Raw genomic sequence first — 15,794 nt, 5'->3', positions numbered from 1 at the left:
TTGGCTGTCCGGCTCTTTGGACTCATCTAGTGCTTTTCAGAAATCTAATATTTTAAAACATTCAGCACATGGAGGAATTGTGGACGCAGCATGAAAATAACCCTCAAGGTTACTGGGCTTCTGAAATGAAAATATCCTCCAATTGCAAGAAGAGATCATTCAAATAAAAAATGTGATTGGTATACAGGTACTGTATATTCAGAAGACAACTGCACAATTGCTTTAAAAAATCAATATTGTAATGAGCCTAGCACACTTATTAAATCAGGAATATAAATGATATCCCTTTTTCCACATAAACCAGCATTTAGCTGTGGTCTGCCTAACCGGCAATCGACTACTCAGCCATTTACACAGATAACGGAATTGATGGGACGGAGACACCGGCACTCTGCCATTCTATGTATAGATAGAGAAGAGTTCTATTCTTGGCTCCAGTAATTTTAGTGTCTCCCTGAGGCCTGGTTTTAAAAAGCTGGCCTTTGGTGAGTTTGATCTGCTGATTGGCTGCTGCTGAACCTTGCTTAATATTCAGATAATATGTTTTTGTATTGATCTGTCTAGTTTTTTTTTAAAGATAATAATAATAAGATCTATTTTATGTTCCTATATACCGTATTTATCGGCATATAACACGCACATTCTTTTTAAGAGGGAAGTTTCAGGAAAAAAAAAACTTTTTTAAATAAGGAACTTTGAAGCAAAATAAGGGTCAGTGCCCATCTGCAGCCTGATCAATGCCCATCTGCAGTCTCACAAGTGCCATCAATGCAGCCTCATCAGTCCACATCAATGCAGCCTCATTATTGCCAGCAATGCAGCAGCAGTGGCATCATTAGGGTTGGTGTCAGCTGGTGCAGTAAAACATGGTGTTACCCCCCTCCTGCCTAGGCTGCCCAGCACCCTACAGGCAGCGCACGGTCACGGGGCGCACCCAAAACTAGCCCCTGTAAATGATAGTATAGGGTGGTATAGGGACAGGTTAGGGGTAGTATAGAGTGGTATAGTGGCAGGTTGGGGTGGTATAGGGCAGGTTCGGGTATTATAGAGTGGCACAGGGCAGGTTAGGGTATTATAGAGTGGCATAGTGGCAGGTTGGGATGGTGTGAGGTAGGTTGGATTGGTATATTGGCAGGTTGTGGGTGGTACAGGGCAGTTGGGGGTGGTACAGGGCAGTTGGTGGTGGTACAGGGCAGTTGGTGGTGGTACAGGGCAGTTGGTGGTGGTACAGGGCAGGTGGGGGTGGTACAGGGCAGGTGGGGGTGGTACAGGGCAGGTTGGGTTGGTACAGGGCAGGTTAGGGTATTACAGGGTGGTATAGTGGCAGGTTGAGGTGGTATGGGGTAGGTTGGGGTGGTACAGGGCAGTTTGGGGTGGTTCAGGGCAGGTTGCGGGTGGTACACGGCAGGTTTGGGCTGATAAAAAGTCAGGTAGGGGTGTGCTGTGCAGTGACTTATAGCATACCTCATGCTTGCAGATGAAGACCCGGGCTGCTGTGTCCTCGGCTCTATCTTATCAGCTGTGGGATCAGCGTGAAGGGATCTGTCAGAGGAGTGGAGGAGGCGGCCACACCCCCAGCTCTGCCCACCTAATCCGGCTGCCATGGGAGATATTGGAGATCCCTGAGTGACAGCTGTGGAGTTAGGCAGCCTCCCCCGCACACTTAAATGCCCTGCTCGCACCCCTCCCCTGCAAGCTATAGCGTTTAGTTGTGGCCCTGGTGTCACCCCATCTGACGGGTGTCGCCTGATGCAGGCCGCACACCCCGCACCCCCATAGCAATGCCACTGTGCAGCAGCCTCGCCATTGCCATCAATGAAGCGGCCTCGCCATTGCCATCAATGAAGCGGCCTCGCCATTGCCATCAATGAAGCGGCCTCGCCATTGCCATCAATGCAGCGGCCTCGCTATTGCCATCAATGCAGCGGCCTCGCCATTGCCATCAATGCAGCGGCCTCGCCATAGCCATCAATGCAGCGGCCTCGCCATTGCCATTAATGCAGCGGCCTCGCCATTGCCATCAATGCAGCGGCCTCGCCATTGCCATCAATGCAGCGGCCTCGCCATTGCCATCAATGCAGCGGCCTCGCCATTGCCTTCAATGCAGCGGCCTCGCCATTGCCATCAATGCAGCGGCCTCGCCATTGCCATCAATGCAGCGGCCTCGCCATTGCCATCAATGCAGCGGCCTCGCCATTGCCATCAATGCAGCGGCCTCGCCATTGCCATCAATGCAGCGGCCTCGCCATTGCCATCAATGCAGCGGCCTCGCCATTGCCATCAATGCAGCGGCCTCGCCATTGCCATCAATGCAGCAGCCTCGCCAATGCCATCAAGGCAGCAGCCTCGCCAATGCCATCAAGGCAGCAGCCTCGCCAATGCCATCAAGGCAGCAGCCTCGCCAATGCCATCAAGGCAGCAGCCTCGCCAATGCCATCAAGGCAGCAGCCTCGCCAATGCCATCAAGGCAGCAGCCTCGCCAATGCCATCAATGCAGCAGCCTCGCCAATGCCATCAATGCAGCAGCCTCGCCAATGCCATCAATGCAGCAGCCTCGCCAATGCCATCAATGCAGCAGCCTCGCCAATGCCATCAATGCAGCAGCCTCGCCATTGCCATCAGTGCAGCCTGATTGATTCCCATCTGCAGCCTAGAGGGGGGCGGGATGAGTGCCGACAGAATCTCCTATGATAGACAGAACAGTCATCCAATGGCTCCCCAGGAGACGGTACTTCCTATTTCAGAGGACGCCAAGTAAACAGGAGCTTCTCACTGTATGTAATCTGACAGCGCTAGATGTACAAAGCTGCTAGAGACATCCCCAAAAAGACTTGCAGCTGTAATTGCAGCGAAAGGGGGTTCTACAAAGTATTGACTCCGGGGGGGCGCCATACAAATGTACCCCCCACACTTTTCACATATTTATTTGTAAAACATTTTGAAAACCATTTATCATTTTCCTTCCACCTCACAATTATGTGCCACTTTGTGTTGGTCTACCACATAAAATCCCCCAAAAAATACATTTTACATTTTTGGTTGTAACATGACAAAATGTGGAAAATTTAAAGGGGTATGAATACTTTTTCAGGGCGCTGTAGATGATGGAGGCAGAAATTTTGGTGGTCCGAGCACAGCTTTTATAAACAGCTAGCCTATGATCTTTAGCAAATTTCTCCACTTTCCCTCCTTGCCCTGTGCCTGTCCAAACTTTCTTTAAAGCGGAGTTCTGCCTGCAAAAAAAAAAATTAAGTCATCAGCTACAAATACTGCAGCTGCTGACTTTTAAAATAAGAACACTCACCTGTCCAGGGCGCCCGCGATGTCCTCACCCGAAGCCGACCCATTCCTTGTCTCCGGGTGGAGGCGCCACCATCTTAAGTAATGTGAAGCCTAGTGAGTCACGCTGCGCATTCTGAGTGGTCCCTGCTGTCTTCTGGGACCTGTGTGTCTCCCAGAAGACAGCGGGGGAATGGAGGAGGGGCCAAACATGGCATAGATCGATGCAGATACTTGGAGCAAATACCTGCTCCCCCTTGAAAAGGTGGCAAATGTGACACCGGCGGGGGGGGGGGGAGAGACCGGATCAATGGAAGTTCCATTTCTTAGGGGAACTCCGCTTTAAAGGCCATTGCTGCAGGCACATTTCTGTCTGTGACACACGATCGGACTTTCCAACAGACTTGGTCCGGCGGACCGGAAGCCGTCGGACAATTAGATCGTGTATGGGCTCCAGCAGACTTTTTTTCCCCCAAAAGTCAGACGGACCTAGAAATAAAATCTATCCAAAGGACTCAAGTCCGACGGACTAAAAATCGGGAAAACCGTTCGTCCTACGGACCAAATGCAACGCAAGCACAGCTATTGGCTATTGAACTTCCTTGTTTAGTCCCGTTTTACATCATCACGTTCAAAGTGAACTGACGTGTGGGGCCAAGTCCGTTTAGTTCAGAAAGTCAGTCGGCCCTCCGCCGAAAGTCCGTCGGGAAGACCGCCGGACCTAGTCCGTCAAAGTCCGGTCGTGTGTATGCGGCATTAGCCTCAGAAAAGACTAACTGACCACCATAACTGTGCGCAGCCTAATGTATTAAGCTCAAACACACGTGTGTGTGTGTGTGTGTGTGTGTGTGTGTCTACATATATATGGCCCTAGCACATTGATCTCCCTGCCGGCACAGTGAAAGAAGTGCGTAAGCACTCTTTTTGCAAAGCCCGTAAGAGGAAGATCTTTCCCATCTTCCCAGCGGCACACAGAGTGATAATGCTAATGTGCATGGGGTGTTTAGGGTGTGCCCAGGCACACTCGGCACACCCTGTGCTCACGCCTATGCTGACCACCCCTGGGCCTCAGGGATGTCAACACAGCTGCTGGTTCCCATGTGGTGCACATAACCTCCATACTGTCAGTTTCATCTGAATGAAGAAAGTTAGGTGCACTCAGGACTCTGGGATTTCTCTCCAGCAGTTGGTGTTTTGTTCAGACTAGAGATTACTGCTATAAACAGTAATTTTGGCTGCACTCACATATTTTTCACATGGTATGTTTGCAAAAATGAAACGTTGCAACGGGTAATACGGCAGCCATGTGCTGACTCCCACACACTCTTCCCCCAGGCTAGCACATAGCACAATATAAAAGAAGTATGGATGGTCATATGAACCTATGTTTTCTCCGTTTTAAGGTAGAAAAACATCGATATTAAAAAAAATAATATAAAAAAAAATTAAAAAAAAGTAAAAAGATGAGAGAAGAGGTATAAAAAAAAAAAATAATTGCTACCAACTGGAGTTCTGCTTTAAAATGAATATAAATTGGAAGTGCTGGCTTGGTGGCTTGCACATTTAGAAGAAAGGAAAGTCCCAGGGTACCTTGGTAATGTATAGTTCCCCTATTCTGTCTATAGTTTATATTTATAGTCATGAGTATCTAAATTGTTCTACTTTCACATTGTGCTGCAAACTTTCCCTGATTTTGGTAATCCGGGTTATAACAATAATGTAACAGAACAATAAGCACAAACATTGCATTTGCTGTATACTGTAAATGTTTGTCCTTTTAAGTTTCCTAAAATATAACATGGTAATCAGCAACATTTTAGAACGTTCGTTTGTATGAAGAAGTTGTATTTTTATCAATTGCTGTTGCATAAGCAAATATTTTAAATACACAATAGACTAGCAATCTAAAGTGTTACTAAACCCACAACCGTAAAATCAGTCTCTATATGCAGAAAAGCATGCTTGGTATACTCACCTCTAAGGGGTTAAAGGGGTTATAAAGGTGCATTTTTAGTTTTTTTTAAAGCGGAGGTCCACCCTAAAGTGGACCTTCCGCTCATTGGAACCCTCCCCCCCTCCGGCGCCACAATTGGCACCTTTCAGGGGGGAGGCGGGTGCAAGTACCTGTACAGTACAGGTACCTGCGCCCACTTCCGGTGTAGATTCTGCAGAAGGTACGCCCCTTTCCGCAGAATCTACGCCCCTTTCCGAAGGTCCCCCGCTGCCTGCTGGGAAACACACGGATCCCAGAGACAGCGGGGACCATCCTTATTGCGCAGCACGACTTGCGCATGCGCAGTAGGGAACCGGGAAATGAAGCCGCAAGGCTCCACTTCCTGATTCCCATACCCAAGATGGCGGCGGCAGCACCCGAGAGACGATCGAGAGATCGGCTTCGGGTGCCGACATCGCGGGTAAGTGTCATTATTTTAAAAGTCAGCAGCTGCAGTATTTGTAGCTGCTGGCTTTTAAAAAAAAAAAAAAAACGGCGGACTCCCGCTTTAAATAACAAACCTGTTATTCTTACCTCCCCTGTGCAAGGATTTTGCACAGAGCAGCCCCGATCCTCCTTTGCTGAGGTCCCCCCAGTGGCGCTCCTGGCTCCTTCTCTTCTCAAGTGCCCCCACGGGGAGCCGCTTTCCATGGTGGCACTCATACGGGCGCGCTCTTGAGTCCTGCTGCTGCGTCCATTGACTCGGATGCATCAAGGTAAAAAACCTCAAAGGGTTTACAACCCCCTTAATCCTCTGCATTGTGTAAAAGGGATGTTTGACCCAGTCTTCGCTGATCCTCCCCTTCTTCCACTGTCCTCCATCCATCTCCTGATAGAACAGAGCATTTGGAGGAACCGATCTTATCCCGAGTGCAGCCGAGTCACATAGCAGGTCCTGCCTTCTGAAGCCTGCAGCGCTGATGGACGTCCCACTGGTCCAATGGTGGGACCGCGAGACGTGTGACGTCCATCATAGGCACTGCAGGCTCCAGGAGGCGGGAATTACAATTCAGCCATCCCCGCTCGGCTCTCCTCTCTTACGGCTGCCTGCTGTGAAGATGGGTGCACACCACGGTGCTGGCCTTGGACTTTGGGCTGAAGCCCCTGGTCGTTTTTGCCACCTAGCAACGCCCCGTCTCTTGACCAATAGGACTATCTTCCATCTTGATTTGGAGCCCAGATGTGGAGGTCCCATACTTTGGTGTTTACAACATATGCCTTGTTGGCTCTCTGAGCATATGCCCATTTGAGTTCTCTTACTCCGGTAAGCCTCCTCACTAACCGGTGGTGGTTCTATTGTCTCTGTCTTCCCTTCAACACTGATGCAACTATCAGTCTCTCCCCTCACACCAGGGTACTATGTGTAATCCTAGACTCTGAGTTGTCATTTCAGCCCCAAGTCCAATCGTTGTCAAAATTTTGTAGAATTCATCTCCGTAACATCTCCAAAATTCGTCCCTTTCTAACAAATGAAACCACCAAGCTCCTCATTCACTCCCTTGTTATCTCTCTCCTTGACTATTGCAACTCCCTTCTCATTGGTCTGCCTCTCCATAGGCTCCTCCCCTCTTCAGTCTATCATGAATGCTGCTGCCAGACTTATCCACCTTACCAACCGCTCAGTGTCTGCCAACCCTCTCCTCCAATCCCTACACTGGCTCCCAATCACCTAGCAAATTCAATTCAAAATACTAACCACAACATACACAGCCATTCACAACTCTGCCCCGAGCTACATCACAAATCTTGTCTCCAAATATCACCCAAATTGTCCTCTCCGCTCTTTTCAAGACCTCCTACTCTCAAGCTCTCTCGTCTCCTCCTCCCATGCTCGTCTCCAGGATTTCTCCAGAGCCTCTCCCATCCTCTGGAACTCGCTACCTCAACCTGTCCGGCTATCCCCTTCTCTTGCTACCTTCAGACGATCCCTGAAAACTCATCTCTTCAGGGAAGCCGATCACGTCTCCAACTAATCTACCACTTCCATCAGCTCATTCCCCACAGTTAGAACCTTTTGTACCACCTGCCCCACCCTATTAGATTGTAAGCTCTTCTGAGCAGGGCCCTCTTAATCCTCTTGTATTTTATTGTATTATAACTGTATTTTCTCTCTTTTATATTGTAAAGCGCTGTGTAAACTGTTGGCACTATTTAAACCCTGTATAATAATAATAATAATGTCCTGTGGAATTCCACTTCTGGCTAAATAATCTGTTTTCACCGTTTATCCAAGGACTGTTGTATTTATGATTTAAAATCTTTATATGGTGGCACATGGACTTTAGTTTGGGTGTGAATTTCACATCACTTTTCACAGTTTTTTTGTGGTCATTGCACAGTATATATTAGTGTGTGTGTGTGTGTGTGTGTGTGTGTGTGTGTGTGTGTATATGTATGTATATATATATATATATATATATATATATATATAATTTTTGAGCGCTGCATAAAATGTTATCTTTCAATTATGAACATTTATAGACTTATGCAAAAATTACAGATTTAGCAACCCTGTAGGTGACTCTTTTAGTGGCTAAAAATGCCCGTACGTGAATTTTCTCAATTTCTTGCTGAATAAGTTCTAATTCAATCAATGGGTGGCCCTGCTGGCACAACCCATCTTCACAAACTTCAACCTGAAGATTGAAGGAGCCAGGTGAAACGTTGCCGGTGTCGGGAACCATAAACCAGAGACAGAAAGTGCGGTTAAAATCGCACCTTTAATGAAATGGCAAAAATAAAACGTAGTCAAAAAACGTAAGCCAGGGTTTGGATGCCAGAGCGGGTAATCGGACGAGCCGGGGTCAGAAAATCAGAAGTCAGCCAGGCCACGTCATACACATGAGCACAGGAAGGAAGCACTTATGCCGCGTACACATGACCGGTTTTTCCGTCAGAATAAACTGACGGAGTTCCGCTGAAAAGGTTTTGCCTACACATGATTTCACCAAAGTCCGATCATCTAGACCGCGTGACATACAAAACACGTATGATGGGACTAGAAAAAGGAAGTTCAATAGCCAGTAGCCAATATCTGCCCATGCGTCGTTTTTGGTCCATCAGAAAACAGCATACAGACGAATGGTTTTCCCGATGGGAATTGATTCCGTTGGAAAGATTTAAAACATGTTCTCTTTCTAGGTCCGTCAGAATTTTCGAAAACAAAAAAAAAAAAGTCAGATGAGGCCCACACACGATCGGAATATCCGATGAAAAGATTCCGTCAGACTTTTTCTGCCGGAAAGTCTGACCGTGTGCACACGGCATAAGTGATCATAGACCATGCAAGGGCAAGGAGGAACCTAACTTGACTGCTTAAATAGCAAAAATGGGCTGGCGGTAGGCTGGGCTAATGAGACAGGTTAATGGTAACCAGGTGAGTGACTGTGGTAAGGAGTGGCTGGTAATTGACCGACAGCTGAGCAGCTTCTGAGCACTGAAAGAAAGTGGCAGAAGCCCAGCCCTGACAGCCGGGCATTCAGTGACTGCAGCCAATCTGCTGCATTCACTGGGTATTCTGACAGCCCTCTGATTGGACGAGGTGTGAAGGAGGGGCAGTGGTGTCATGATCCCTATCTTGTCTATTCAGAGAGCGCCATTATATTGTTCAAAAAAATTCAAATCATTCTATAAATGGTTGCATTCTATAAATGGAAGCAAAATCTGGTGATGAACTAGCTTCGCTGCCCTCTTCAGATAGGGAGATTCTTATGTAAGCTAAAACAAAACACACAAGGAGAGGGAGCATCAGCCTCACGCTTTGCCGTAAAACCATTTTATTGGAATTAATTGTGGAAATAGACTCACAGTCCAGTGCGATGTTTAGGTGATGCTCATACGTATGGAGCAAGGCCAATGTGTTTCCAGGGCAGAACCCTCTTCATCAGAGCCATGGTTCTGATGAAGAGGATTCTGCCCTGGAAGCATGTTTCATCTTTTTAAAATGGTTTTGCGGTAATGCGTGAGGCTGTTGCACCCTCTCTTTGTGTTTTTTTTTTTTTTTTTGTAGAAGATGGCAAATGCTAGGAATATTGTGATTGACTGCCCACATGTTGTCAGATCAAACAATATTTTTTTATTTTTTTTTAAGTCCCATGGTGTAGTGAAACACACTCACAAAAACAGAACACCCAGTACAAAAAAAAAGTGCACAGAAAAGTTAGAACACAAAAAAGTGCACAGGGCATACACGTGGTTCTCCTCCAAAGAGGTGGGACCCTTGCCCTTATCCCCGGGGTGCAAGCCTTCTGATAGGGACTGGGGTAGTCACTGGTCCACCTGGTGGACCCCTTTCTTTAGGAGGCCTGCCGAAACAGGCCAACCCTAAGTACTAGGTGGGGCTCCATGGGATTGGGAAGAACCTGACCAAAAGGCCACATGCCCTCTCCCCCAAAGACATTCAGGGCAGGCCAGAGGACGTACACCCTACTGATCCGCGAGTGAGACAGTGCATACAGTGCTGTGCAAAAAGTGCAGTGACAAACATACATTGAAAAAAAGATCAAGTGCTGGTTCCATAGTAAAATACCATGGTTCTAGAGGCATGTGTAAAAAAAAAAATTGTCTGCAGTGGTATTTTACTATGCAGTGGCCATAGTACCAAAAACCTAAGGTGAGCTCTCCCTCCGTGAGAATTACAGCACCCACAGGGGTGCATACACCATGGGCTTCTTTCGCAACCTGGCCCTAGGCCAGACCAGTGCAGCCCCATCCCTACCAGGAAGGCATCAGAACTTGGAGAGCTTAGGGAGAGCCTTGCCTACAACCGGGGGCAAGCCTGGTGCACCAGAGACAGATTCAACCTGGGAGGAAAAAGGTCCTCCCACTGCCCCCACCGTTCCCACCTAAATACATCAGGGATTACTAACCAACTCCCCAATTGGCGAAAGGGAGTTAGGGTTCTATCCCCGACAACTGTTCAGAACAGATATCACACTTGATCTTGGCCAAAAGGATCAGACCATATTACTCCTTTTGGACCAGTGTGGACAGTCCAGCCAGGGGCAGCAGTGTTGGAGAGGCAATAAGGATGAATATTTGAGAACCTATTATTTTGTCTATATAGTCCTCAAATGTGGATAGACTGAGGGGTCCTCCATGGCCTGTACACATAGACTTATCTACAGCCTCTATCTCCATGTGTGTGGTCACCACCTTTCTCTGCTATACCGTGTCACATAATGCTTGTATTTATTTTTTTTCCCTGCAGGGTGTGTGCATGAAGTGGTCCTGTCTTCGATTGCCTTGGGTGGATCTCGATTGGTTCATAGACATTTCTTGCCAGATAAAAGAGCTGGACATCTCTTCTAACCTCCTGACTTCTCTTCCATCAGTGGTCCCATGGGGGCTTCTCAATTTACAGAAGTTGAATTTAAGTGACAACCAGCTGTGTGATCTGCCCAGTGTGCAAAGCTCCGATGAAATCATCTGCTCCAGGTCAGCTGTCTTGTGAAAGGGAAATCTTTGTCTGAATTCTTCATAGTTCAAAAAAAAAAATCGTTCTGTGTGCGCCTGTTAACGTCAGATCACCGTTTTTTTGTAAAAATTAAAAAATGGCCACCCAAATGAGTTCAAAATTATACTTTTACAATGTGCACCTCATCCCAAATTATGTAAACCTAAATGTACGAGACCTCTGGTCTCCAAGCAGAGGTGTCAGAAGAGTATGAGCTAGGGGACTATTGCGGTGCATATAAATTAAATAATACATCACATGAAGAAAAAACAGATTTTGCATAAAAAACGTAGTACAGTTTATTAAATAAAAACCATTACAGAATCCAACATATCCAGAATTCATGGAGCAGGTGAGGTATTTTGACTAGTTTCGCTTTTCAGCTTCCTCAGGAACTACCTACATCTAAAAATGCATAAATTATTCATAAATCTATAAAGAATATCTACAAAAAGTGATAAAATCACAAACAGTTTGCAAACTGTCTCCTTAATATTTATTTTAATTGTTTGTGATTTTATCACTTTTTGATTTATGAATAATTGATGGATTTTTAGATGTAGGTAGTTCCTGAGGAAGCTGAAAAGCGAAACTAGTCGAAATACCTCACCTGCTCCATGAATTCTGGATATGTTGGATTCTGTAATGGTTTTTATTCAATAAACTGTACTAAATTTTTTATGCAAAATCATTTTTTTCTTCATTTGATGTATTATTTAATTTATATGCACCGCAATAGTCCCCTAGCTCATACTCTTCTGCTTGGAGACCAGAGGTCTCATACATTTAGATCACAGTTTTTGTTTTTGCCTTTTTAGATTGCTTGAAATTGATGTTTCCAATAACAAGCTGACGTCTCTTCCCCCTGGATTACTCCATCTGAGCCGGCTTCAGAGACTTTGTGCATCCAAGAACTTCTTGGCACATCTGTTTAGAGAAGACGGTATGTCACACTTCCATGTCATGTGACCACAATGTGAACCTTGGGTTACTCCAAGGGATATTTAGATACATCCCCTTTATCAGGGAATCTAATTGAAAATCTGCTCGGGAGACTGGAGAGGTGTGTGATTTGATCAAAAAGCAATGTGAAAAGTATTCTTACTTTTAATTAGGGCTGGGGAAAAAAATCAATTTAAAGCTTGAATCGAGTTCAGAGGTCAAATCGATTAAAAATTTCAGCAAATCGATTTTTTTTTAGATTTTTTTTATTTATTTTTTCCTCCTACCTTCCCTACCGAAGAAAGGATAGAGTTGCTCTTTAGTGAAAGTGGTTGTAAACCCTTACATATACCAGATGAAGTGACTGGCCTCAAGTGATACACAGAGATAAAACAAATCCTGTTACATGAGTTGTACCTCTTTATCTGCAGCCACCTCTTCTCTAGAGCCATTCAAATTCAAGAATTTATAAAGCTTGTAGAGCTGTCAGAAAACAGGGAGGGAAGAGCTGAAATTACACACTGCAGAGCTCAGTGTTAAGAGCTCTAAGAGCTAATTGGAGGGAAGGGACACACCCCACCCCTCCAACAGCAGAGGAACAGCGCTGAGGTTATCAATCACAGGCTGTGTGCTGGAGATCTCTCCCCGTCGTCATTTCTCTCTTTGCGTCAGTAAAACTTGTCAGAAGTGACTCATGCAGATCACAGATGAACAGAGCAGCAGATAGAAATCACACTCGGTGCTCTGGATTGAGACAAGTACACACTATAAAGGGATGTGCTTTGTACATATTTCATGTCTGAGGTTTACAGCCACTTTACCTATATCATTTGGAAAAAAAATTGAACAATTGTTATAGGGTTATTGGGTATTGAGGATCTGGACAATGTTATTAATGCTGAATTCTAGCAGGATAGATGTTGCCTAGCGGACTGTTCTGGTCTGCCTGTCAGTTTTTTAGGCGGACCTGAACGGACACTCTATACAGGTCTACGGAGCGACGGATATCAGCAGTGACATGTCCACTGACATCCGACCAGCTCTGATCTGCTAAAGTGTGATGGAAGGAAAGCCTACTTTTCCATCCGTCTGGCGGATTGGATAAAAAAGGACTGTATGCCCCCATAGAGCCAGCTGTTGCTCCAGGTTCGGGAAAGATCTCGACAATATTGTCGTTATCCACCCAGTTGTCTGACATCTGGCTCTTAGCGCACCATTGAAAGCTACAGCCAGCTGCATCCGACCTCCACCTCTCTTGCATGTCACTCCAGTAAGCACTGGAGGGGCAGAGCAGAGAGCGATGACTAACAGTCACTGCTCTCCACTCCAAGCAGACAGAGAACTGAGTGATCAACGGTCATGTGATCACTCAGTTCTCCGGCTTAGAGCCAATGAGGGACAGCTGCAGCATCACACTGATGCTGCAGCATAGATGTAAGCATATGTGTTTATTTTTTTAACCCATGCCTCTCCTTTTTAAAGTGGTTGTAAACCTTAGTATGGGCTTACCTGTAGGTACTGTAAACATCTTCTAAACTGCACAGTTTAGGAGATATTCACTATATGCGCTGCTGATCAGTGCATGCACACTGAGGACACAGCCCGCTCGTGCCGTTTCTTCAGTACCCGTGCCCTGACTGGCAGCACCCGCACGCATGCGTTGGTGTGATGTCATCGCGCCTCCGGCCAGTCACTGCGGCAGAGCCTGCGAACCTGGAAGTAACTCCGGTGAAAGATATCGGCCGTGGGAGTGGAGTGCGGGTGGCACTGAAGGGCATCGTTCTAGGGTAAGTATTTCATAATGAGCTAGTATGGCAAGGCATACTAGCTCATTATGCCTTTGTCTTGCAGGTTTTTTTGTTGTTTTTTTTTCTGAGGTTTACAACCTCTTTAAGTTTTTGGCTTTAATTCTGCTACCGATAACTAGTATGTGTGTTGATTGTGTGTTATTTATATAACTTGATCTTATTACATATTTTTTCCAGGGGCTAACTGGATAGGTCTGCGGAGGTTACAGGAATTAGATGTGTCTGAAAACCATCTCTCTGATCTCCCAAGCCCTGTTTTCCATTGCTTCAAATCCCTGCGATATCTGAATGTCTCCCGCAATAAACTGAAAATGTTCCTGGAGCCTTGGGCCTGCCCTCTCGTAAGTGTTGTGTGAAATGCATAGAATATATGTGTTCAAACGCCTCTACAAAGTTATACTCCGCATGTGGAGGCTTCTTCCTCGTACATACACTTTTATTGCAGAAGTGACGGAATTATCGGGTTATATGATTCTTGTAACGGATACGTAGATGAAGAAGTTTAGCGCACTTCTGAAAGCATAGCTGTGCACAGCCTATTGCATTAGGGTGCGCACCCCAAAGCTCAAACACACATGCGTTCCTCTGCAGCCTCAGCTGCACTGGACAGTGAATGAATGGGAAGTGCTCTGTGCTGAGCGGCTTCCTGTTCATTCACAAATTGAAGCATAGTACACACAGTTTACTATACTTAGGAATGAACACAGTGAGTGAGTGTGTACACTGTGTTCATTTAGAAAAGTAAGGCGATGGTAAATGACATATCTGTTAGCCCCTTCCCCCACTCGCCATCCTGAAACTTTTCCGGTAGCAGCTGGAGGGGAAAGGAGGGCAGCACTGCGGGGCAAGGGGCAACACGGGAAGCCTGGGCAATAGGGTGAATTGGCACTGCACATAGTGATTACGGTGTGCCCTGGCACACCCCCTGTGCATACCTGTGTCTGAAAGGGGCCGCTGGCTGATGATGATTAAAGGCACAGTCACTGTACACTCCCAGCACTGATAATGATGATGACCAGAGTTGTCCCTCACTAGTGCCGAGTCTACCAGCACACACAGTGCGCAGTCCAGGCACACTGACACAAACAGCAATCTAGAGCAGTGGTCATCAACCCTATCCTCAGGGCCCATTACGGCCCCTTTCACACTGGGGCGGGGCGGGCATCGGCGGTAAAGTGCCGCTATTTTTAGCAGCGTTTTACCGTCATTTTAGCGGCGGTCTGCAGCCGCTAGCGGGGTGGTTTTAACCCCCGCTAGCAGCAGAAAAGGGGTTAAAACTGCCCGCAAAGCGTCGCTTTGCCGGCGGTATGGCCGTGCTGCCCCATTGATTTCAATGGGTAGGAGCCAGTTAGGAGCAGTGCATACACCACTCCCTTCACCGCTCCAAAGATGTAGCTAGCAGGACTTTTTTCACCTTCCTGCCAGCGCACCGGAGGGCTTTCACACTGGAGTGAAAGGGGCCATTTTTTTCAGGCGCTACACAGGCGCTATTTTTAGCGCTGTAGCGCCTGAAAACCGTTCCAGTGTGAAAGGGGCCTAACAGGCCAGGTTTGCAAGATAACTGAAATACATCACAGGTGACATCATTTGCTGCTCAGTGATTGCCGTATTCTAGTCTGCATCTCCCCAAGGTAATACATAAAACCTGGCCTGTTAGTGGGCCCTGAGGACAAGGTTGATGACCACTGTTCTAGAGGGTATCTTTTTGTGGTTTTATTATTAAATAACTTGAACGAGGTGTAGGGAAGCATGGGATACTCCAGAACCACCAATGGAGACAAGAGGACACTCTTCTCAATGTTGTAAACTGTAGGAACAGTTAATTTGCTCAGCCCAGAACACAATCCTCCCATGAGAGACTAGTGGGAGGCCAGAGGTATGTACTCCTCGGGAGGGGGAACTACTTGACCCAGCTTTGAAGGACAGTCCTCCCATGAGAAACTAGAGGAGACGAATGTATGAACCTCTCATGAGAGGAACTACTCAACTCTACTCAGCATGACGTTTTTCCACTAAACTAAGAGTTGATATGTACCTCTCAAAAGACCCAGCAAAGAATAAAAGTATTGATTTTGCTTAGTGTCATAAAAAACAAACAATCATATAAAACCAATTAACATCAACTAAGATTGTGACAGCAGCACTCACTAAACTCTCACATGCAGATAAAAACAATAAGCAAAATACTGTATTTATTGGCTTATAACACGCACCTTTTCACCCTGAAAATCAAGGGCAAATATTGTGTGCGTGTTATATGCTGATACTGCAATTTGGGCTGCCGAGCAGGGAACGGGGAGGGGGGGAGCGGGACGAG

The 15,794-nt window shown here is 46.4% G+C and overlaps 1 protein-coding gene across 1 annotated transcript in view; it reads left to right on the top strand.

Moving 5' to 3' along the window:
- The window catches only part of LOC143963333 (leucine-rich repeat serine/threonine-protein kinase 1-like), a gene marked incomplete in the record, with an annotated part of 364,270 nt that overhangs the window by 159,854 nt on the left and 188,622 nt on the right, over positions 1-15,794 (top strand). The window contains 3 exon segments of the mRNA XM_077472944.1: positions 10,482-10,708; positions 11,546-11,670; positions 13,655-13,818. Of these exon segments, the coding sequence (XP_077329070.1) occupies positions 10,482-10,708; positions 11,546-11,670; positions 13,655-13,818 (516 nt within the window).

The sequence above is a fragment of the Lithobates pipiens genome, unplaced genomic scaffold (genome assembly GCF_037356315.1).
Source record: "Lithobates pipiens isolate NorthernLeopardFrog02 unplaced genomic scaffold, aLitPip1_a1.2 Scaffold_8, whole genome shotgun sequence".
NCBI classification, from domain to species: domain Eukaryota; kingdom Metazoa; phylum Chordata; class Amphibia; order Anura; family Ranidae; genus Lithobates; species Lithobates pipiens.
Note: the sequence above shows the minus strand (reverse complement) of the source record. Positions and strands in the feature narration are given on the sequence as shown.